Source organism: Phascolarctos cinereus, unplaced genomic scaffold, assembly GCF_003287225.1.
Source record: "Phascolarctos cinereus isolate Bilbo 61053 unplaced genomic scaffold, phaCin_HiC Scaffold_5;HRSCAF=322, whole genome shotgun sequence".
Taxonomy (NCBI): domain Eukaryota; kingdom Metazoa; phylum Chordata; class Mammalia; order Diprotodontia; family Phascolarctidae; genus Phascolarctos; species Phascolarctos cinereus.
In genome coordinates, this window is record NW_027555958.1 from 142,118,839 (window position 1) to 142,145,295 (window position 26,457).

General features: G+C 37.8%; 1 protein-coding gene across 1 annotated transcript in view; it reads left to right on the forward strand.

Moving 5' to 3' along the window:
- The window catches only part of ROS1 (ROS proto-oncogene 1, receptor tyrosine kinase), a 114,564-nt gene that overhangs the window by 78,917 nt on the left and 9,190 nt on the right, over positions 1 to 26,457 (forward strand). Inside the window, 1 exon segment of the mRNA XM_078155568.1 lies at positions 25,847 to 26,008. Coding sequence (XP_078011694.1) covers positions 25,847 to 26,008 — 162 coding nt within the window.

Consider the following 26,457-nt stretch of genomic DNA (forward strand, 5'->3'; position numbering starts at 1 on the left):
TTTGAATCTTCCTGACTCCAGGCTTGGCACTCTATCCACTGTGCCACCTCACTGCCAGCCAAGTAAATAGGATCATTTTCATTGTCAGTAATTCAATTCAATCATGTTCTCGTTCTCTCTCTCTCTCTCTCTCTCTCTCTCTCTCTCTCTCTCTCTCTCTCTCACACACACACACACACACACACACACACACACTCATATAAAATTTGATCCTCACAACAGTCTTGTGAGGCAAGTGACATTATTATCCACATATTACAGATGCAGAAACTGAAGAACATAAGCGATTTGTCCACTGTCAACAACAAGTAGGGGAGACAGGATTTGAACCCAAGACTTCCTGATTTCAAGCACAGTACCTTAACCACTATGCTCTGCTATATTTCCAGATGCCTGAAGTAACCTCAATATTCCCTTTTGTTATTGATATCTTCTTGATTTTATCAGATGAGAATTTGGTGACCTATTCTATTTTGTAATGTTTCATCAATGACCAGCTGAGGAAACAAATTCCAGGGCTTTAGGTGCCCTGGGATTAACTATGCAACCTTATTTGTCAAAATCAGAAAGTTCTCCCAGCTATTTGCTGTTTCCTACTCTTAAGCTGAGAGAGCAGTTGTTTTCAGTATAGCATCTAATCTGTTATTTTCTTACATGATAAATGAATTTCTCTTATATGACTGGCTTCCCTCCAATCATTTTCACTTTTAAAACAACACATTGCAATTCTGACCCAGATACCAATTTTCCCCCAAAAAAAATAATTATAGGAATTTTAAGATAATATAGTTCTTACTGGAAGTTTACATCCATGTTCACATTACATGATACGGATAACCATAAGATCCTATTACTCAGATTCTCTGGAACAATTGCTTCTGGGCTGGGAGCAGCTAGGTAGCGAGGTTCATGGAGCACTGGGCCTGGAGTCAGGAGGACCTGAGTTCAAATTCGGCCTCAGACCAGACACTTGACACTTACTAGCTGTGTGACCCTGGGCAAGTCACTTAACTCCAATTGCCTCACAAAAACAAAAACAAAAAACAGTTGCTTCTGGAGAAAGAAGTCTTAGGAACTCTTTTCTTTGGAAATGTGGCAGTGCGTGTTCAATTACTGGCATGACTTTCACTTTCTACTGTAGACTTCTATTTTCATCCTTTAGTCTCTCACACATTGAAATATCTGGTTGATGCTTATTTTAGCTGATTATTGATTGTTGTGTGAAGCCTTAGCTTAACATGAACTTTTTCATTTTGCTGGTCAGAAGTATGATGTTTATACTGGGCAGCAAATAAATGATCATTAACTGTTCATAAACGTGATCTTACTGCCCACTTGGATAGCTTTTTCCACAAAGCTGGAGTTCTAGGCAAACCAGAAATTTCCAAATTACTGGCGGGGAATAAAAATTTGGTATAGTGGGAAAAAGCCAACTATAATGGAAGCAGTCTGACTACTATATCTGTGACATCAGGTGAAGACCACTCTACTTTTGGTGTGGACTGACCCTAACCTTAATTCTTAGGTACTGTCATGTATCTATATTATGCCTCCAGAACAGTGCCCTGTCCAGAGGACATACTTTAGAAATGTGAAATTGAGTTGGGTTCATTCAAGACTCTATTCCACCATTTCATTCTAAACCATCTGAGAGCGACAAATGATTTTGTTCCATGTAAATGAAGGAAAAGTGCGAATGTGTGTGTGTGTATGTGTGTTTTGAAGGGTCAGAGTGCAAGATTTGAAAACCAATACTGCATGCTCAGAAACACATTCCTTGTTTCACCACACGGTGTCACCCGCCTCCCATATAGTCAGCTCTTGCTGTTATACGAGGGAGGAAGCCTCAGGAAAACCAGCCTAAACCCCTCCCTAATTCTTTGCCCCTCAAAGAATTTTTCTAACACCCTATAAGGTAAAGTGATAGAGTGAAAGTCATTGTTTTAAGGAAACTGGATCCAGAACCTAAAGAAGCATGGTCTAATAGGTGATGATTATTGCAAGATGATGACCTTTCTGGTGGACGATCGTGGTGACATTTTAGTATTATCTTACATTGGCTGTACCGCTGGAACTGTGCCATTCATCATCGGATATCTCATTGAGTTGGAATTAAGGGATGACTTTTTCCATCATATAGAATGCCCAGAATGATAACGATGTAAAATTGATCCTAGTGGAGAGGCTTCTAGGCAGCTTGTTCACTTAACTGTTTTCAAAGATGATAGACTAGGCTGCTTCTAATTTGAAAATGAGTTATTTTAACTTCCATTGAAAGTACAACAGAGAACACATTAATTTCTCCCCCCCTCCATGACTTTGGTACTGTTATGAAACCCAAGATGATTTTTCTTTTGATCTTTCTTTTACTACCAGAAGCAGTTGACTTCATTAACAAAACAGTGCTCTCAAATACCAAGTCCCAAGTGTCCTGAAAAGATCCTAACAAGCTAAATGGACCTGCAGAATCAGTTTGCAATCACCCATCCGGCTCCAATTCTTAAATCGCCTTTAAATCAAAGTAAGCATCCAAATGGAAGACTTTCTTTACCCATCTTTATTGTGGAAAAAAATATATGTTCAAAGTACAGTGAACCTCTTCAATAAACATAAAATCCATGTCTAAGGTCAGCCTCCAAGCTCAAGACACTGAAACGGCTGAGAAAATTCACTTTTCAGTTCTTACCTGTCACCCTGAAGAGATAGCCAGAATCACTTTGAGGGTGTTGAAACATTTGACATTCTAAGGAAACCTTACATCATGATTCCAGGAAATGCTATTTTGCAATTAGATGAGAGGCCTCTGGCTAATGCTGACCTCATCAACTTTTGGTTATAAGTCCAGAAGGTGAAGATTATCAGTTGTGACCTTTTAAGCATATGTTTATTTTTTAGCTTAGAAGATGCTGGGAGCACTTTTTTACTTCTAAGATAATTATCTCAAATGTATTAACTCTGACTTTTAATTATATAAATACAAAACAACTTTTGGTAGGAGTTAAGACCCTATTATTGCCTCTGGCTTGCCATTTAAATACCTGCGGATATAAACTGGGCAGGTAGGCGACACAGGAGAGAGTGCCAGGTTTGGAGTCAGGAAGACTCTTCAGGTGTTCAGGTTTGGCCTTAGACACTTACTAAGCTGTGTGACCCTGGGCAAGTCACTTAACCCTATTTGCCTCAGTTTACTCATCTGTAAAATGAGCTGGAGAAGAACATGGCAAACTGTTCCAAGAAAATATCAAATGGGGTCATGAAGAGTTAGACAAGACTGAAAAATGGTCTGAACAACAACGAGGTATGAATTGTCACCTCAGTTTTGATTATATACTCTAAGGATTTCTGAAGAGCATTTTCCACATCTGCAGATCGGATATGGCCAAGTTATTCCACAATGTTTCTTTGGCCGCAGTACTCTTGGCACAGTTTATGGATTTGAGATTCATAACTTGTAAAATTTGAGAAAAGAATCTGTTATGTTAAAAACCTATATTAATACAATCTTTTACTAAGAACTTTCCTCACAGCAACTGGATGAGGTAGTTAGTTCAAGTATTATCTCTGCTTTACAAGTGAAGATACTGTGTCTCAGAAAGGTAAGATTACTTGCTCACAGTCACATGACTGAGCCCATCCAAGTCTTCCAATTTTCAATCAAATGTTCTTTCTTTCCACTGCATCTCATGGTGAATAGTGTGCTCTCAACCATTTTAATAAGTATTATATGGAGTCTTAGGAAGAAACTACAATGTCTGACCTATTCATTCTAAACATGAATGATGCATGTTGGTTTAACTCTTATGGAGAATGGCCATTTTTTAAAAATGGGCTTAATTGTCATGTAAATATCCACAGAAATTCAATAAGGATTAGACTAGAAGATTTCTAAATTCCATTCCAAAGCCAAGATTTTGTCAAGCAATTTCATTGAATCATCACTTAATGGAGAGTCAACAATGGCTTCAAACATGTCATTCTTAGAAGGAGGTCCTACATTGATGATAATAGTTAATATTTATATAGTACTTTAAGGTTTGTAAAGCACTTGGTATATAGTTCTTCACAACAATCTCGTAAGATATGTGCTATTAATATCTCCACTTAACAGACATAAGCAGTGAAGCTGAGGTAGGTTAAATGACTTGCCTAGGGTCACACAGCTAATAAATATTTTAAGCAGAGTGTTAACCCATGTCTTTCCAACTCCAGGCCCAGCGTTCTATCAGTTATTCCATACTGCTTGTACAACAATGTCTATGCTGCTCTCCCATTATTGTTGCTATACATGTTGTTATTGTTGTTGTGTTGTGTTTGACTCTTCAAGACCTTATGGACCACAGCATGCCAGTACTGGCTACAGAGTTGAAAGACGCTAGAGTGGTTTATCATCTCCTTCTCCAGTGGATTAAGGCACAGAGAGGTCAAATGACTTGCCCAGAATCACACAACTAGTGAGTATCTGAGGTCAGATTTGAACTCAGCTCTTCCTGACTCCAGGCCCAGCTGTCTATCCACTGAGTCACCTAGCCGCCTCAGACATACATATACCCATACATATACATAAATACATGGAAATGAGTTATTACTTGGCTTCTTTTAGTAATTTTTAGTGCAATTATTATATATAAATAAATAATATATAAATATATAAAAATATAAAAAATAAAAATTATATATAAATATACAAATAAACATACATATATATATATTTATATATACACACACACATAAAAAAATTAGTATTGACTGACTTTGCAGTCTCTTTTAAAGTAAAGGTTTTTCCCCCCAAGGTGTTTAAGACTTGCCTCTGACATATAGTAATTGTGTGACCACGGGAAAGCCACTAAATCACTCAGGATGCCAGGCAACTCTTTAAGACTGGAAGTTACTGAAGAGTTTCCAATATGCATCAGCTGAGGGAGTTTTATGGTGAGAGTTTTCTATGCTGATAAAATCACAGGTCTAGAATAAACAAAAATAGAAAGTAGCTTCTTTTAAAAATGGATAAATACTAGATTAGATTGGTGAAGAAAGTTATGATATGGCCTTTTCTGGAGATCCTTAAAAATTCACATATTTTCATCCATCAGAGACATAGTGTGCTTTGCTCTGAAACTCTTTTACTAAATTTTTCCTTTCATGTCTCATTGTAGCATGGGTGTGACATGGATGCTTCCCTAAGGCTATGCCAGCAGAATAAAGCTTTGGAAGTCTGACAGGATAATAGATTTTGAGGTCATGTAATCCAATCCTGAGGACAAGGCAGCGGATAGAGTGCCCAGCCTGGAGTCAAGAAAATTCATCTTTCTGAGTTCAAATCTGGCCTCAGACGCTAGCTGTGTGACTCTGGGCAAGTCACTTAACCCCTTTTGCCTCAGTTTCCTCATCTGTAAAAGTGAGCTGGAGAAGGAAATGGCAAACCACTTCAGTATCTCTGCTAAGAAACCCCCAAGTGGGATCACGAATGGTCAGAAATGGACTGAATAATGACCGAGCAGCAATGACAGTCCAACAACATATAATTGAGGAAACCAAGAGAAGTCAGGTGACTTCAGAGGTCATAGAATCATTGATCTAGAGCCAAAAGGGACCTTAGAGGTCATCCAGTCCAAGAATCTCATTTTAAAGCTGAGGAAACTGAGGCCCAAAGAGATTAAGTCAGTGACTTGCAAAAGGTTACACAGCTAATATATAGTAGAACCAAGACTTCAACCTAGTTTCTCTCCAAATCCATTTATTTCCTTCCGTACCATACTGCCTCCCAACTGTACCACACTAAAAAAAAAATCTTTTGAATGTGGTCTTAGCAATAGACTGTATCTGCCTTTCTGAGACAAGCCTAGTTCAAAGAAGCTTATGACTAATAAGCTTGGCTGCTAGATGATGGCTTTCTAGCCACTTACCAAACCATCTACTAACTGAATGCAGTGGCAATGTTCTGCATGAGAGCAGGAAGTAGCTATAATGATGAAGTGCTAAATCTGAACACCTAATATTATTTGATGGTGACAGTAAAATACTGCTAGGTTTCTAAAAGGACCGGCAAATGATGGCTAGCCAGAAAGTTCTGCATTCTTTGAGCAACTTGAACCTACCACATAATGAATGGGCTTCTAGGAACTGATCCCATAGCACCATACATTCACACCTTTTGAGTTCAGGTGCTGAAAGATAAGCAGAGTGGAAGCGTGACTGTGTGTCATTGTATTGAAGTGTCTTCTTGGAGGTAGAAAGGATGGGAGGTGGTTCAGTAATTGTGCCTTCTGCTCCTCTTCATTCATCTTTAAAATGAGGGGCTTGCTCTGGATTTTTCTAAAATTTGATGAATGGATAAACAGAATCACACTTGAAATTTTATAGGTTAAGATTAGAAAAAAAAAACCAAGAAATTTTGCTCTGGACATTTTCTACAAGGAAGCAAATATGAATTTGATTTTTCCCTAGTTATTCATGATTTGCCCCAAAGATGCCAAAGTTTCTGATTTTCTAACTCTGTGATAACTCTAACTCTCTGAACAAAGTAGTTTGAAAATATTTTTTGGGTACAAATGTTAGTCTCATTCATAGGCCCCTGACTCCCTTGTGATTTACTGGGATAGCCCATGGCATTCTTCCAGCTGGTGGTCTGCCCAGAACATTCATTGCTGTAGTTAGTCTAATGCATTACAATTTTCCAGCCACTGCTAATGCCCTTTTCTCTCAAACGCTTCTGTAAAAAAATCTCCCTGACATTTCATGGAGCACTAATGGTTTCTGGTTGATGTATTAAGTTAAGTTATACTTTTGCACCCCTCAGACCTAAGAGAATTTCATACATTGGGCCACCAAGAAATAAGCAGGAAGTTCCAAAACTCTGGAACAATATGTTAGTTTTTTGAATAATAGATAAAATTTATGTAGTACTTAGAAATTTGCAAAGCATTTTACAAATATCTTGTTTTATCCTCACAACAGCCCTGGGAAGTAGGCAATATTATTATCCCCATTTTATAGATGAAATTGAGATAGGCAAAGATTAAGTGACTTCCTCAGGGCTGCACTGCTAGTAAGCGTCTGAGGCTGGATTTGAACTCATCTTTCTGATTCCAGATTCAGCATATTATCCATTTCCCCTTCTAGCTACTTTTTGTGGGAGACCCTATATAGCATAGGGGAAAAGTGCACACCAATGAAGTGTAAATGTTTGCCTTAATGGAAAAGATAAAGTTATGAGATTGAAACTAGTCCATATGCCTAAAATCTCTTTGTGACTTTATTTTTGTTTTTCATTTCCTCTCTATAAAGTGGAGACACTCTACCTTCCAGTGGTGCTGGGTAGAATTGTCCCTTACCAAACAGATAAATGCTTCAAAGTGACAACAAGACAAAATGATAGGCCTTGAATCCTAAATGAAAAAAAAGAATCATTTTATGTATGGAAACTGGTCTTCCTGAGACAGTTTACTGGGAAAAATGTAGGCCTAGAATGTCTGTCAAAAAAACTGAAGCCTTTGTCTTTTGCTATTTTCAAATCAAATGAAAAATATCACCCACCATCATCAGAGTGGTACATATTAAGTGCCCCAATTCACAGATATTTATAACCATGCCGACAGGGCAAATTTTTCTGGACAGCTGTCATCAGAGGCCCCATAGTCTAGAGTGACTATCACAGTGGATTGAAAGTCAGACATCCCACACTGAATTCCTGGCTTTACTTTTGATTAGGTAAGTGATGTTAACCAAGCCACTTACTCTTTTAATGACCCAGCTTTCCTATCTTAAAAAAAAAAAGGATACTTGCTGCTTGAACCAAAGAGTTGCTGTGGAAATGAATTAGAGATTTATAAAATATTTGGAAATCCTTTGAAAAATTACAAGTTAAAATACGATTTTTTAAAAGTCATCATATAATAGGGTAATTGGGAACAACAGTTTCTCCAGTTTGGTCATTCAGCATGTTTCAGCTGTGACTTTTCACCCCCAACTTGACAGTAAGTGTTTAACATGGTGGATGGCAAGAAATCATAGCTGTGGAGCTTGATGAGTAATTTAGATTCCAAAGTGCACAACCTGTCTTGGAAATACTGTACTTCCTCCCCACATCTCTGACATAAAAAATTAAAACAGGCTTCAAGGAAGTGACTAGGGGGCACTGGGGATCCTGATTGCTATAAAGAGGTTCTAATTTTTTAAATGGGAAAGAAACTTGTCTTCATATTCATTCATTTTTAGATTTGTGAACCAATTGGGACAACACATTCTGAAAAGGAGGAATGTTGGTTGAGGTTCAGTTTTTATTTCTAGTGGAAAGATGATGCTTTTTATTTAGTGAAAGCTGTCTGCACATAAGGTCCACTCTATACTCGCATCTTCATAGACCTGCATCCACACACAGTCTATGATGTCTAAGCTGTAGTGGTTTATGTAACAGGAGCAACAAGACAGCCAATAAGCACTCAGCTGTTTGGTGCTAGGACTTTCATGTTGTTGGCACCTTTCCATAAGCTGCACCCTACATCCTTTAACATAATCGTATACAATAAACTTCTGATGCCTTCAGCATGGTACAGAGGACAGAACTCTGGATTTAGGGTCAGAGAAACTGAGTTTAATGATGATGATGATGATAGCTAGCATTTATATAGCACTTTAAGGTTTGCAAAGTACCTTATATATGTCAGGTCATTTGATTTTCACAACTCTGTGTGGTAGGTGCTGTTCATATTCCCATTTTGCAGATGATAAGACAGAGGCTGAGAAACATTGTGCCTCTCCATAGGTCACACAGTTGGCAAAGTGTCTGAGGTAGGATTGAACTCAGGTCCTTATCATTCTAAGTCAAACACTTGTATCTGCTGCACCACCTCACTAGCTATCTGGCTCTACCCTATGTCAAGTCAAGTCAACAAGCATTTATTAAGCACCTAATATGTGCCAGGCACTGTGATAAGCATGGAGGACACAAAGGAATGGCCCCTATTCTCAAGGAATTTACTATTGGGGTGGAGGAGACAACTTGTAAATAGCTATGTACAAACAAGATAAATACAGAATAGGTTGGAGATAATCAAACAGAGGGAAACTAAACTAGCAAAACCAAACTAAACTAGCAATAAAGGTGATTGGGAAAGATTTCTTGCAGAAGGTTGGATTTTAGCTTACTTAGAGCTCTGGGTGATTCAGTGACTTTCCCAGGGTCCCACAGTCAATATGAATAAAAGCCTGGACTCAAACTCCTGATTTCATGGCTTTGAGGCTAACGTTCTAACCACTAGGCTATGCTGTTCTGCCTCTCAGTAATATACACAGTAGGGGGTAGTAAGCATTTATTAGTACTTATGATATGTTAGGCACTATGCTAAGCTCTTTACAAATATTATCTCATTGTATTTCATGCTCATAATAATGCTACAAAATAGGTGCTATTATTGTCCTAATTTTACACATGAGGAAACTGAGGCAAATAGAGGTTAAATGATTTACTTAGGGTCACACAATTATTAAATGTCTGAGGCAGGACTTGAATTCAGGTCTTTCTGACTCCAGGCCCAGTATTCTCTCACTGTACCATGTAGCTGCTTCAGTATGAGATTAATATCTGAAAAATGCTTTAAACACTCTACATCAGAATTAAATATCAACAACTCCAGTTATGAAATTTCTTTTTGCCTTCAAGTCATTAGACATTTTGCTAAACTCCAAGGATATGCCAATCTTGAGGGTTACAGTAAAATTTAATTTTCAGCCATTAATTCTTCATAGTAAAGTCATTTTAAATATTCTTCATGTATGTCCTTTCAAATATAGCTATAAGCTACAAGACACTATTACTATTGCAAGAAAGAAAAAAAAACCACATTAACCAGAGAGACAGAAAACGCTGATTATCTAATATTTTTATTTGTCAGTGACTAAAGAAACATTTTCTTTCTCCCCACAGCTGGAATTCCAAGTAAGCCAAGAATTTCCAAATTACTGGAAGTGGATAAAAATTAAGTGGAAAAAGCCAAAGATAATGGAAATAATCTGACATGCCACATCCTTGAGTTGGAGTAAAGACTACTCCTGCTTGTAGCATCTTTGTTTATGAATGGATAGGTATATTTTTTCTGTCTCTGATAAAGGTTTCTCTTTCCTCCAGTAGTAAAACAGTACCTTACAGGTTAAATCTATATTTGAAAAGTCATATATGAAGAATATTTAAAATGCCTATTACTGTGAAGAATGAGTGGCTGAAATTATATGAACAATTGGTTGTATTGTATTTTGTAGCGGTTAATTCATCTGATTATGTTACATAAGAACTAATTATAGTGAGGAGGTCTCAGTTTAGCAACTTAGCATGCATACTGATACTCTGGTGCCCAATTTCAGTTCATCTTTTTCATCACATTTAATAAAATCAGATTCCTTCATTCCCTTTCTCACCTACTCTTCTATAATTGCTCCCAATGTTTGTTTTAGAAAATTTTAACTTAAACATGAAATTTATTAACTAATTAATTTCTTCAACATTTATAGAAAACCTGTTGCTGTTTTTTATCCTTTGTTTTCAAAGAGGACCAATGACATCACAGGTGATATCTTGACCCGTACATGAATTGGATTTAAATGAGGCAGAGTTGCACAAAGTTGTCAACCTCACTCTCTCTTTCAGAGTCATTGAAGTCTAGTGGCAAGACAAAAGTCAAGACAACTGGGTGCAGTAGATGACTTTGGTGTCTTTGATGTCTAAACTGCCTCTGTGGCCATTGGAATAAACTGTTCTCTTCTGCCCATTCCCCAGGGGAAGTCTTCATGTGCTTGGGGTACATACCCAGCCTCACTCACAGTTGAGTTTGAGGTCTGTTTGATACCCTCAACCTTGTTTAGCCTGTTCAGCAAGATGTGTTTTTTTCCCCCCGAGGTGTGGCCACTGCACATGCTACAGAGTACCTATTAATTGTGCTATGGAGAATTTAAAAAATGGTAAGACTTGGTCTCTATACTCGAGGAATTTATCTTCTTTTCTTTTTGAACCTTAGCTCATCCTGTGCACTCAAATATCTACCAGTTTCTATTTCACGTATCAGTGAGTCAAATGTTTTTTAACACTTGACCATGTATCAAATACCATGCTAAGTGCTTAGGATACAAAAAAGGTAAAAATAAGAACAGTCTCTATCCTGAATAAGCTCATATTCTAGCGTGGGAGAGAATATATGTGACTAGGAATATACAAGATATATACAAGGGGAAGATATATTTCAGAGGGCACTAGCAGCTGGGGGAACTGGGAAAATCCTTCTATAGAAGGTGGGATTTGAGTGAGACTTGATGGAAGTAAGTGAAATTAAGAGGTAGAGATGAGGATGAAGAACATTCCAGGGGGGACAGCCAGTGCAAAGGCATGGAAATGGAAAGATGGAGTGTTGTGTGCATGGAACAGCAAGGAGGCTAGACCATAGTGTATGTAGAGGGGAGTAACATGGAAAACTTGTAAGAGTCCCTCTTTCTTCTTCTGACACCATTTCTTTCTTCGAAACATGTAAACCTGTCTTCCATGAACTGATTCATGCTCTAGATATTTCTCACCCAGATAATGGAGCACATATTATTCTTCTAATCATCATTTGCCACAGTAGATGAAAAATAATATTTATTGAACATCAACAAAGGTGCAGATAGAAATAGCACAGAATGTAAATTAGACCTCGATCTGAAAAAGGCCATTGCACGTATGATTTTATGTGTGTGGAAGAGACTAGAACTTGTACTGCATTTCCTACAAGTTTAAGCCATGTCCTAAATGGAAAGCATGCAATTAATGAACACATGCAGCCTCAGATCCTGCCAGTATGGAGAGCTCAGCAAACCACATTGGCTCAGTTGGTTAGTTTTCTTGCCAACTTGAAGAGAGAATTCCAAATACCGACGACACTCCCCTCACGGGACTGTGTAGCCATCTTTCAAAAAGCTCCAAGGACAAAAGTTGCTTCCATATTTACCCCTCTGGCAATTTGTTCTTATGGAACCCCTTCTCAGAATAATGTTTTGGTCTATTTTTTGCTTCATCTTTCTTTGGAATTCCCAACACCTTTAATAACTTCCCTTGCTCTCATTTGAAAATGTCCTTGTCTACACTCTTCATTTCAAACCTTTAGTCATCTTCAGCTATCTTCTTTTGTAAGGAGCCAAGAGAACTTAGAACTATAGGGCCCCTGCCTATAAGTGGTCACTGGTCACTCTTTCTGTTTGTGTCACCCACCAAAATCACAGCATAGTTCTGGCAAGTACCCATCTTTCTGTCATCCTTTCCCATAGAGTAGCATCTTAAAGAATTAAACATGTATTCCATTCTCAGTACCCCAAATCTCAACCTCCAAGACTTGTGTGTCACTTTACTAAACAGATGAATGAAGCATAGTCTTCTAAATAGCTCAACAAACTTCTTCGGTCAAGATATTTTAATTAAGATCTGCTATGGTTTCTGTAGTGATCTGTGATACCACTCATATTCCAGATTTCTGGAGGTAAATGACTGAAATGTTCTTACAAATTGGTACAAGGTTCTTTCTTTTGATGGATTTCAATTAAACAAATGTGCATTGAGTGCTTCATATGTTCAAGACCTTGTGGAGAATGCAAAGAAGAATAAGAATTGGGAGCCCTCAAAAAACTTTGTCCAGTAGTGGGACAAGATGTTTACAAATGCTATGATATAGAATGTGAAAGTATAGTAAGAGAGGGATAAAGTTATTTCAGAGGAGAAAGAAATCATTACTGACTGAATAAAGCAGAGTGTGTTTCTTGGAGATGGCTTATCTTAATTGCAACATTTTAAGCCTGTAACAAAATGGGCTTTTTTCACTATATTTCAATTCAAGAAACATTTATTAAATGACATTATATTCAAAGCACTGTGTTAGATGCTAGGGAGATCAGGAGAGATGAAACAGATGCTGCTTTCAAGGGGCTTATACTGAATACTCCTTATACTGCACACCTATCCTGGAGTGGTACAGAGATCTAAAAAGATTGTTTTACATGTTAACTCAGGGAATGAATTTCGATGGGCTGAAAGGTTCTCAGCTGCAGTGGAAACAACTCTGGATTTGTAGGTCAAAGGACCTGAGTTCTAATCTTGGCTTTTTTCTATTTACTACCTATATATGGCCTTGGGCAAATCACTTCATATAGGAGTGCTTAACTTTTTTTTGGACCCCTCCAGTAGTCTCATGAAACTTATGGAACCCCTTCTCAGAATGATATTTTAAATACCTAAGATAAAATACATAGGATTACAAATGAAACCAGTTTTATTGAAATAGTCATCAAAATATTTTTTTAAAAAGTTCACAGACCCAAGTTAAGAATCCCTGACTTAACATATCTGGTTGTTTCATAGTTGATTTAGTTGATTCATATGTGAAATGATAAATTTGGCCCTTTCAACCTCTAAGGTCCCTTCTAATACTAAATCTAAGATTGACTAATCTTTGTTAACATTACAGCTTGACTTTTCTATGATTCAGGTCACAGAACTTTGAGTTTGAGAATAATAGTAAAAACTTAGATTCATATAGGGCTTATAAAGTGCTTTTGTCCTAATACCAGCCCTGTGTGCTAAATAGTGCAAGCATTATTAACCCATATTATGAAAGAGGAGATTGAGGCTGTAAGCAGTAAACTGATTTGCCCAAGGTCACATAGTTAAAAAGTGACATAACTGAAGCTCAAAATCCAGGTCCTCTGAATTCAGATCTTGTGCTCTGTCATACCCAGTATAGAGAATGTTCTGAACCAATTCTTGTCCCTTTTTCATAGATGTATAGACAAAACTAAATTCCTTTAAAAACAGAATTGGGATAAAAATAAAAAGGAAGCAGTGGATTCTGGAATTAGCAGAATGATGCTAGTTAGATTACATCTTCCCTACCAATTAGCCAGAAATGGTAACTCTGAGCCAACGATGGTGTCACTGAGGAAGAGACAGGTCAAAGTCTACTAGTTTAGATGGAATATGTGACCCTATTGCTTTAAATTCTTAAGCAAAGTTATGCCTTCTAACAGTAGGAAAAAAGTATCCTCTCTTGATCATCAATTACACTTAATTTTCCTGGCTAGGCTATGTTGCATGACCGTGTGCATTGCTGGAGTGACTTTTTAAGACTCTGCTGTGTTCTACAGCCAAACCATGTAAGTGGAATGAGGCCCAGTGTCAAGTGTGCAACAAGAGAGTCTTTGGACTTATGTCACTGAAATGATGTATGAGTGTCTAGAAATAACACACACGTTGCCGTGTATGCTTTCTATATTTGTTGTTTTTTGTTGTTCCCCTTTTAGGAAAGGGAGTTGGAACAATTCACAGGAATGGGGCTTAGCGTGGAAGATGGCATTTAATGGGTCCTGTGGGAGTATTTGCATGTGGAAGTCAAAGGTCCTAGAAGAAATATTTAGTTCTGAGCAGTAGCAACAAACAGCCTGGGGTTTGGTGAATACAGTGATATCAGAGATAAGATTTCATTGGTTCAAGGTACTTTGAATGTGTGTGTGTGTGTGTGTGTGTGTGCGTGCACATGTGTGCATATTAAGTAATTTTACACAAAAGTAAAGTAACAAGTACATGCTTGTACCTGCTCTGCTCATTCTGATTTCATTTCCAGGGTATCCTGAGTACCTGTGCTTTGTAAATCTCCCTAAAATCCAATTTTCATCACGATACTCCCTTGCTCAAAAGTGTATAATGGATCCCTACAGGGCTTTTTTTAGGTGCCTACCATGTGAAAGGCACAGTGCTAAGTGCTAGAGAAGCCAAGCTGAAAAACGATGTGATCCCTGCCTTATGATCTAATAGGGAAAGATAAGGCACATATACAAATGAATATGAAAGGAGAAAGAATGTGAGAAGAGTAAGGGAGAAATCCAAAGTCCTATATGGATTTTAATAAGGTAGAGATCACTTCCATGGTGGGGGGCAGTCAGGGAAGACATCTTGGAGAGGGGAAGAATCCTTCTCTTCCATTAAGGTCCATATCAGGTGAAAACAGAGGAAGATGAGGAGGGAGAGTGTTTTAGATATGATGGGATGGTTTGCCTGGAGGTATGACAATATAGATGAGATGGAAAAACGGTTAATAGTCCAATGTGACTGCAACACAATATATATGAAGGGGCGTCAAGTGAAATAAGACTTATTAGACCATGGAAAGCCTCAAATGACAAATTAGGGAATCCAAACTCATCCCGTTGACTTTTGAGGCCTCCCATAACTTTCAGTCCTTATCCAACCTGATTTCCAACTCATCCAATCTGGTTTCTCATTACTATTCCCCAATATGTACCTTACACTTAGGCAAAGCAAATCTCTTTCTCTTCAATATCTCAGAACAATAATAATACTCTTCTATATTTATGTAATGCATTAACAGCCTAACAAGCTGTTTTTTCTTATAACCACCCTATGTGAGTATGAATATTAGCCTTGTCAGAGAGGTTAAGAGACTTGCCCAAAGTCTTCTACCTAGTGAAACACAGAGCCATGACTTGACTACAAGCCTTCTAACACCAAATCCATGCTAGATCACATTATCTCTAGGTCATTTCTAGCTATATATTTCCCCCATGCTTTGAACGACCTTCATTCTCCTCTCATATTATACTCAACCTTCAAGACCTAGCTAGTCTCACCTCTTCCATGAAGTCTTCCCCAAGTATTCCTGTTTACACTTATCTCTTCAGTGAATTCCTACAGTACTTTAGTCAATAAAAGTTAAGTTTAACAAGTTGTCTCATTGTACTATATACATTAGTTCTGTTTTGTTAGATATGATAGTAGACAGCGTGGCCTCTGCTATTTTTGTGTGTTCATAAGTACCTATGAGTACAGTTCTAGGAAGATATAAGGTGTTTGGTAGATAATTGGGGGGGTTGATTGGTTGACTTTATATTTGTATACTACGAGAACAATTTGAGAACATTTTTGATCTTCAAAGATATCAATTTGAGACAATCTCAGTGCTAAATTCATTTGTATAAAATAATATGGGAGAAACATAATGCCAATTATACATAAATATGAATTTGTATATATTTACATATCTATAGGCAGATATACATATGTAAAAAGATTATATCTTCTTTATTCTAAGTTCATTGAAATAAATTCTCCTCATTATGACTCCTGCCTATTTTCCAGACTTAATTTGTATCGTTTCCCCTTTATATACTCCACAGTGTAGCCAAACTGGCTCACTTTCTATTGTACAAACTTGGTACTCCATCTCTTACCTCCATGCCTTTTAAAAGATTCTTCCTCCGTATCTGGAATGCACTTGCACTTCACAGAATCCTTAGTTACCTTCAAGGGCCATTTCATGAGCATCTTCCTATAGAAATCTTTTTTAATATCCATGGTTGTTACTAACATCTGTTTCCCGAAATGATAGTGCATATATTTATCTGTGTGAATGATTTTATCTCTCCAGGAGAATGTGTATCCCTTGAGGGCAAAAGCTACTTTGGGGTTTTTGTTTCTATTCCCAGTGCCTAGCACAGGGAACCCAGCAGGCACTTAGCAAATGCTTACTAAATGAATTGAATGCATGAATGAATTTCACTTGTCTCTTTCAAGAAGGTTGGGTACATAGAAAATTGCATTGTTGCTTTTCAGACCAATGCAGTAAAAGTGGGAATACCTAGACTTACATTCTGAAATTACTCTTTTCTTTGTTTTGTTTAATTAGATCCTTTCTGGGTTCCAGAGACTAGTATTATAGTTGCCATTCTTGCTGAAGCACTCCTTGTTTTTACCTTTTGGCCTTTCGCAAGTACAGTAGATAGAGTTAAAATGGGGCACTTTGTGCCTTGATCACCAAGGGTGATTTTGTTTTTGTTCTTTTGATCCCATATATAGGCATATAACTTAAACAAACAGAAATACACATATTCTTTCGACAACACCAAATTTTGCTTCCTGTATCCATTAGAAGGAGAATTCTTCACAATTTGCCCATTACCATTTACATTTCACCTTCTTAAGTGAGACCTATCAGGAAGGGAAACAACTTTTGAAAAGGCCAGAGCTAATTACTACTAAGACCTAATTACAAATTTGGTCTTAGATTTTATATTTATTAGCTATGTGACTGTGGGCAAGTTACTTAACTTCTCTTTGCTTCACTTTCCCCAATTGTAAAATGAGGATAATGGTATCACCTACATCACAGGGTTGTCTTAACAATCAAATGAGATAAAGTGCTTAGTACAGTGCCTGACATAGTGGGCACTATATAAATGGTTATTCCGTCTCCCCCTTTTATTATGTATATTTTTAAAAGTTTCTTTCTTCTTTTTTTGGTTAGGCAATGGGGTTAAGTGACTTGCCCAGGGTTACACAGCTAGTTAAGTGTTATGTGTCTGAGGCCATTTGAACTCAGGTCCTCCTGAATCCAGGGCTGGTGCTCTACCCACTGAGCCACCTAGCTGCCCTAAAAAAAAAGTTTCTGATTTCCTATACTATACAGCAAATGTTTTAATGCTTACAATTTGAGATAAAAGAAAAAAAGATGCAACTCTCATATTCCCCACCCAGGTTATTCCAATTTGTACTCATACTTGAAGGCCGAGTTCCCAAACGGACTGCCACCTCTGTTCTAGAAGCAACCCTGTGACTCCAAACTCCTAATACTATAGCTCAGTAGTTTCAGCAGGTATGCTGCCCATTAACGATCAGCCAATACACATGCTTAGCTCTCAGTGAACAATACTTAAGAAACTTTCTCTCCAGATTTATAATCTGAGATGCACATTATCACAAGTACACATACCACATCCATGCAAAGAGTGGGTTCAAACTCAGAGTACAATGGTAGTGAGGAACTCATGTAAGGTACAGGTGTGGCAAAGGCAACTCATAATTTTTGGTACTGTGGGTCCCCTTGGGTACAGCATCTCTGTCGGGGAGCTGGCATGCTCGGCTGGCGTGCTCAGGAGTCCCATTGCTTCCTCTTGCTTTTTCCCTTGAGCAACTGCCTCTATGTTCATTATCTGTCTGGAGAATGTGTCTCTGCTCCCTCCTATGCATCCATTGTCTCCTATTCGTTGAACAGCAGTGCTTCAAAGCAACCTGGCCAATATGGATGCAGATGGGAGAAGGAAAGAGAAACTCATATTCCCAACAAGAGTGACTCCCTCTCAAGGGCCAGGTTTTTCTTCTAGCTTTTTATAGCTTTCAGGATTTTCTGGAACTCCTTAAGCCTTAGCTAGTTAAAGCCCCCAGGGATCTGGCTAGTTTATTTGCTCATTCAATCCCATTTTTCCCTCCCTAACTGGTCATAAAAAGCTATTCACACCTCACAAAAGGATCATTCTACAGTCTACAGTCAAGCATTTATTAAGCCATGAACTGTACTAAGATGCTTCTTGACAGTTAGTTTATGGGCTCATTAACACCTTGTGGTTATATTCTAGGTTTGAGGAGGGATTGGTAAAAGATTAACTCCTCTATATTAAAAAAAATTAAAAGATTAAGTGGAAGACAAGTTAGAAACCCTTAGGACAAATCTAATCTTGCTGAATGCAGCCCAGACTGTGAAATTATTTTGGACACAACTACTTTATAGAGAACCTGCTTACTCCCCATGTGTTACCTATCCTTATTCTTTCAGCTTTTGACATGTTCCTTTTAGCCCTTGCTGAGTTATAATTTGTCAGGAATTTTGTGAAGTCAAAATCTCTTTAACCATTAGTTTTGAATCAGTGTGATGATTCCGAAGGCTTTATATTTTATTTTTGAAGGTGCATAGTTTATATCAGCTGGAAGTCCAGGAGCATGTTAGGAGAGGAAAGACTAGTGGGGTGATCCAGTGTGGTCATTTATCTGACCTCAATATCCTGCAGTGTAAAATAAGGGAATAATCTCTCTCTAAGGTCCTTCCCAACTCTGGAATTCTATAATTTATAACCAGTTGAAGGTGATTATCAAGTTTCAGAACTACTCTTGATTCAAAGCATCCCTTTGAGAGGACACCATATTTTGCACAAAGGTAGCTTAACTTACTAGAAAGTCTCTCTCCATTGCAGGTTTTAGAGGAGATGACCTATTTTGTTTATAAATACATGTCACTTTTAGAGAATGGCTAAAATAGTAAGCTGATAACTGTGGGGGTAAGGCAGACTCTCTGAGAGGTCAGAGATATTTCACCCTGGTCTCTTGTTCTATGCTCTTCTTCCAAAGCCCAATGGAATCTTTAGCAAGCCTTCAGGGCAGACAGAATCTTGAGTTGAGATATTTAATCTGAAAGATTCCATCTGATAAATCGTATGGCACTCCATTCAGCTAACTGAGAGCTTCAGCTGACTTTGGCAGGCTTTTAGCCTGTGGTTCCAGTGAGTCTAAGTATTGCACAGCTGATGCTTATACCACTAAGCCGGTCTCTCCAGAATTATGCTTATGACTGCACTGTATTTGGCATTTGGCTTATAGAGACTTGACTGCTTATGTGCTTTCCTATTGGGGAAGGAACATTACCTAGGAGAATCCTTCATCTGCCCTTTGCTTGACTATTCCCTCAACTTCACTCATCCAATCCACAGGAGTATGGAAATAACAGGAGAAAATTCCAGACACTTCTCTCTACTTCCAAGTTGTCATATGGCATATCTGACTTTCTTTGTACTGAAAAGCCAACTCTCTTTACTCATTATCAAAGGGGTGTGTGTGTGTGTGTGTGTGTGTGTGTGTGTGTGGTGGTGTGTGTGTGTGTGTGTGTTTAACAAACCTGCCTTTCTTGATATTATTTACCATGGGGGTAGAGAACTAAGAGTTGTAGTATATTTTTTCCCAATTACATGTAAAGAAAGTTTTTAACATTCACTTTTGTAAGATTTTGAGTTCCAAAGTTTTTTTCCTTCCCTCCTTCCCTTTCCTCTCCCCAAGACAGCAAGCAATCTGATACAGACTATACATGTACAATCCTATTAAACATATTTCCACATTATTCATGTTGTGAAAGAAGAATCAGAAAAAAAAATAGAAACACCAAGAGAAAGAAAAAACAAACAAACAAAAAAGTGAGAATAGTATGCTTCCATCTGCTATGCATCTCTGGATATGGATAGTATTTTCCATCATGAGTCTTTTGGATCATTAGATCATTGTATTGCTGAGAAAAGCCAAGTCTATCAAAGGTGATTATTGCACAATGTGGCTGTTACTATGTAAAATACTCTCCGGGTTCTGCTCATTTGACTCAGCATCAGTTCATATAAGTCTTTCCAGGTTTTTCTGAGCTCTGTCTGCTTGTTATTTATTAAGGAACAATAGTATTTCATTACATTCATATACTACAACTTATCCAGACATTCCCCAATTGATGGGCATTCCCTCAATTTCCAATTCTTTTCCACCACTAAAAGAGCTGCTATTAATATTTTTGTGCAGGTAGGTCCTTTTCCCTTTTATATGATCACTTTGGGATATAGACCTAGTAGTGGTATTGCTGGGTCAAAGGGTATGCACAGTTTTATAGCCCTTTGGGCATAGTTCCAAACTGGAGAGCTAAAGGTTGCAATGTAAGTGTTTTATTGGGAGAGATGGGCACACATGAGGCAGGGTTAGGTAAATGAAACAATGAATATCAGGATTATTTTGAAATTTGCCTTGTTTGTTAAGATTGTCTTTTTCAGACATCCATATTTGATTTTATTGGTACAGGGAACACCTATTAAAGAAATTCCCTCTAGAAAGGCTATACCTGTTCTGAAACTTAAAGTCATAGAGTTGCCTGGGGCATTGAGAGATTAAGTGAGTTGCCCAGGGTCACACAGCCAGGATGTATCAAAAGTTTAAGAATAGGTCTTCTATGGGGACAGCTGGGTGGTGCAGTGGATACAGCACTGGTCCTGGAGTCAGGAGGACCTGAGTTCAAACATGGCCTTGGACACATAACACTTACTAGCCGTGTGACCCTGAGCAAGTCACTTAACCCCATTGCCTAGCAAAAAAAAAAAAAAGGAAAAGAATAGGTCTTCCAAAGCCAGTTTTCTAACCACTACACCATGCTGTCCCAAATTGTCTCTTAGCAGCAATATTTGTACATATACAATTGCAATCCATTTAGAAATTAAGTGGTGATGCCCTATCTTATACTAGGGGAGTGCATCTAATGCCCATGATAGCTTTTCTCAGATGCTATGATCAGTATACTAGCTTTACATTATATCTCATAGCATGTGAACTCCTTGATAACCAACTGACATCATTCAGCAAATATTTATTGGGTACTTACCATGTACTGCTAGTACTAGACACTGAAAGGGATACAAAAAATTATAGCATACTACCTTTACTTTCTAGCTGGAGAGATAAAGTTACGATAACATGGAAAATTAAATAAGATTATAATGCAGCAATACAATATATATTACTAAGACTCAACAAGCTCATGGTCGGTAGCTTAAAATAACTAATGAATGGTAGAAGCAACATGTGCATACAGGAAGAAGAAAGAAGGCAGGAATGGCTTCACTGAGGAGTTGAGGCTTATATTAGGCCTTGAAGAACAGGTAGAATTTGGGCGGAAGAGCATTCAAAGGTGTAGGTGATGGTGCAGATGATAGGAGTTTTATAACTTTCCTTATCTTACCATTCATTGCGTGATGTTCCATGAGGTGGAAGATAATGTACATGCAGTATCAATGATGAATCAGTGCAATGTTGTAAAGACAATATTAGATCTGGAGGCAGGAGTGCTTAGGTTGAAATCCTGCTTATAACTCTAACCTTAACCATCCTGGAGCAATTGTTGTTTTGTCCTAGCAAACACACATGAGTTGGGGGTAAACCCTCTTTGGAGGAGGGGAACAAGCTTCCCCCACTAAATTCAGCAAAGGGAGGCCTACCATGTAAAATAAGTGTGCCCCCTTGAATGTCAGTGCCCTCAGGGGAGCATGAACCTTTCCCTGTTCTTCAGGGTCCATCATGCCTCTATCTCAAAGCTATCTTGTCCTGCCACTGTGCTTGTATCCTAATTGGCCTGGGCAACTGTGCCAAGCAAGGAGGCTGGGATCAGTAGCAGTGGCTTCAGGGTGTCCTGGAGTCTCTGTCTCATACCATCTCCACCCTCCACTCCGCATTGAATTTGCTCCAGGTGCTGGAATTCCTGGTTGGATCTTTTCCTCTGACATTTACTAGCATGATCACGGGCAAATGATGTAACCTCCCTGAAAGCCTCAGGTGTCTGTCTAAGACTATCTACTGAGTCATAGATGACTTTCCTCAATGGACAGTGTTCTTACAGGGATGAAATTACAGATTTTTGATGTGTTGACGCAAATGCTGATCATGTAATCTGAGTGGAATAGCGCCAAAAGAAGACATACCCCATCCCATCAAACTTATGGACTTAGAATGATCATAAAATCATAGATTTAGAGCTGAAAGGGACCTAACAGGCCAGCTAATCCAATCCCCCTTCCTTTTATAGATTAGGAAGCCCAAGGAGGTTGTAATTTACTTAAAGTCACAAAGATAGTAGGTATGTTAAAAGTAGGATATCAACCCAGGTGCTCTGAGTCCAGAGTCAAAGCTGTACCATACAGCCTCCCAACTCTCCTTCCTCTGGTTGCAGATGATCTGCTAGGAGTGTGACTAACTTTGAGCTTATTTCTTGGCAGTTTGAGAAATATATCTGGTAGTTTAAAGAAATAACTCCTAACATCATGTTCATCTAACTTGGAGATCAAAAAAATTCAGGTATCATACATTTTATTTATCAAGTACATTCAACTTCACCCTGAGAGTTGAGAATCAATGTCTTCATTAAACCTCAATAGGAAAAACTGCAAATCACATCTCTCTGTCTGTATATCTGTCTCTGTACTTAGACTGGATTGGATTTTCTATTCAGGGTAAAGTTTTCAACCAGGTTCTCTTATTTTATTCAGTACTTCTGGTTCCCAAGAGTCAATATGTTATAATAAATAGAGAAAAGGCCATGGGGAAAGGAAGATCTGGGTGCAAGTTCTACCATTGATATACATAGGCTGTGTGTCCATGGGCAATCATTTAACCTCTGAATCTCAAAACAACTCTCTAAGACTGAAAAAAAAAAGCTACAAATGAGTTATCTATCTTCATTGGTGGAGGGAGTTTTCACATAAAAGGTTACCCATAACTAACAAAATCATAGATCTAGAGCCCTCCCCCTGAAAAAAAATTCATGTATATCAACCTTTAGTATTAAGTATTTTTCTCATAATTTATGTTGATATTTAGTATTAAATATATATATACATATATATATATGCATTCTCATATTTGGTATTTGGAATTAAATATATTCTCATAATTTCTGTTGATATTTAGTATTAAATATATATTTTAATTTTGTTGATATTATAAACTTGGTTTTCTAAAGGAAGACTTGCCTCATTTTAATTTTGATTTAAGCATGAAATTGTTAATTTTTTTTCTTTTGCAATTAGGTATAGAAGATTAAAGAATAAAAAAAACTACTCTCCAGGAAGGAGTGACGCATTTTGTTAACGAAATCAAAGAGGTGGCAGAACTGGGGGGACTGGCCAGAGTAGTACTGGCTAATGTATACTATGCCATTCACTATGTAGCAATGATGTTATTGTTACACAGCACTTTGGGGACAGTGGTTGAGATCTTAGGAGAGTGTATTATTCAACAAACATTGTTCAAAAGCTTGCCTCCTTTCCTCCTGTCTGTTCAAATTGCAATTTGAACAGCAATATATTCTTCCTAGGATATACTGCTTTATATCCTAAGCTGGACAGATGAGCACCAAAAGGGGAAGGGGAAAGAAGAGGTGGCAGTCTCAGTAGAATTTGAGAGCATTTGAATAGAATGGAATTCCTACTGTCTGGTCTCATTATGACATTAAAATCATCATTTGCCTTTTTGAGAATGCCTATAGTGATCTTCACAAAGAGAAGTCTTTTTTTTTTGAGGCAATTGGGGTTAAGTGACTTGCCTAGAGTCACACAGCTAGTAAGTATTATATTATGTGTCTGAGGTCAGATTTGAACTCAGGTCTTCCTGACTCCAGGGCCAGTGCTCTATCCACTGCACCACCTAGCTGCTCTGAGGTGAGTCTTTAGGGCAAAGTACTATCTTCACTAAAGAAATTTTGAAAAATGTCCATTTTGCAAGGTACAATGCTAAATATCCTATAAGAAGAATGACATGCAAAGACCTTGACTTACAGGGTGTTTGAAAATAAAAAGGTTTGAAGGCACATAGGTGATCTAACTAGGTTATATAAAAGTGACTTTTCACTGAGAAAATAAATATCATGATGTCTTAGGTCCTAGAACACCTTCCTTATAGAGAACTTTATAAACATTTTCCCATGGGTTAGTGAATGAATAAATTCATCCTATCTGTAAACCTGTGAAATAGGTATTCAGCTCATCAGCCTGAGCTGTCTTCAGTTGTCAGAGGGGAACTTGCTATGGCTGGAGAACTAGGTACTATGAAAACCACTGGGATTTTCCTTTCTTTAAAATATATATATATATATATTATATATATATATATATATTATATATATATATATATTTTTAGTTTTAGTTTTCAGTATTCATTTTTATAAGATTTTGAGTTCTAAATTTTCCCCTTCCCTTTCTTCTCCCCCTCCCCAAGACATCCTTCAATCTGATGTAGGGTATACACATACAGTTATATTACACATGTTTCCACATTAGTTATATTGTGAAAGAAGAATCAGAACAAAAGGGAAAAATCACAAGAAAGAAAAAAACAAAGAAAAAGAGAGAGAAAATAGTATGCTTGGATCTTCATTCAGACTCCATGGTTCTTTCTCTGGCTGTGGATAGCATCATCCATCATGAGTCTTTTGGAATTGTCTTAGATCATTATATTGCTGAGAAGAGCTAAGTCTATCAAAGTTGGTCATTGCACAATGTTGCTGTTACTGTGTACAATGTTCTCCTGGTTCTGCTCATTTCACTCAGCATCAGTTCATATCAGTCTTTCCAGGTTTTTTCTGCAACATGCCTGCTCATCATTTCTTGTATAACATTAGTATTCCGTTACATTTATATACCACAACTTGTTCAGCCATTCCCCAATTGATGGGCAACCCCTCAATTTCCAATTCTTTGCCACCACAAAAAGAGCTGCTATAAATATGTTTGTACACGAACCAGTAGGATTTTTGACAATCATTTCAATTCTTCTGACTCTAGGATTTTCACTGGCTAATCCAGCTCCATTTATTGCTGAGAGATTGCAGAGGCATGCACAATTGCTTTTGACAAAAAAGATATCAACCTAAAAACTGGAAAATCTTAATATCAATCAACTTCTACATATTATTTAGCAAAATGACCCACAGTAACAACAGCAGCAGGCAAATCATTGTGAATATTCCTTTGTTGTTGTGGTTTCAAAAACAAAAGTGCCCAAAAGCAATTTTTTTCTTTAAAAAAAAGCATTTTTTTCTAAGTAATAAAAGGCAGAGTAGAGACGAGAATGTCCAGTTCCTGAATCCCCATTCTATTTCATAGACTGCAGTACTAAACATAAAGTCAGGAGGCCAGGGTATTTCAAATGATAGATTCTTTTTCTAACTGAAGGCAATACCTAGAGTATTAGTCATGAAGTCAGAAAGAGCTGGGTTCAAATCCTGCCACAAATACTTGCTAGCTCTGTGACTTTGGGCAAGTCACTTCCCCTCATTTTCCTCACATGTAAGGGTGAGACTTGGTGTCCTTTTAGGCTCTTTCCAGTTCTAAATCTAAGATTCCGTGATATATGCAATAATTCACGCACATATCCATGAACATACATATCAGGCCTATTTGAGAGTACATCAATATTACTGTTTCACAGGACTCTTCTGACCCAATAAGAGATGAATATCTTCTTTCCTTTCCTTGGTAAAAGCTGACTCTGCATCTTTTGATGAGAAATGGGGCCGTTGGAAAGGCATTTGAAGGGACAGCAAAAGATATCATAGGTTTTAGAAGCAAAGACATCAAAATAGCAGTGAAGGTAAAGCTTTGGGGAGCTAGGTGGCCCAGTAGGTAAGGGTGTAGACTCATCTTCCTGAGTTCAAATCTGGCCTCAGGCACATAGTAGTTATGTGACCCTGGGCAAGTCACTTAACCTTGTTTGCCTCAATTTCCTTATCTGTAAAATGAACTGGAAAAGGAAATGACAAACCACTCCAATATCTTTGCCAAGAAAACTTCAAATGGGGGTCACCAAGAGTTAGACATGTCTGAAAAACAATTGAACAACAATAAACTTATAGTGTACTAAAGGAATTATTGGGGGCAGGAGAGAGGCTAGCTCCAGGTAAGTTCACATGAAGTTGCATTCTTCAAAAAGCAAAAAGTTCTATAAAAATGAAAATGTAAGTGTAGCTAATCCTATACAGAGCTGAAAAGTCATGACACCTTTGAGGGGGTGCCTAAGGGGCCACCTGTTGAGGTATATCA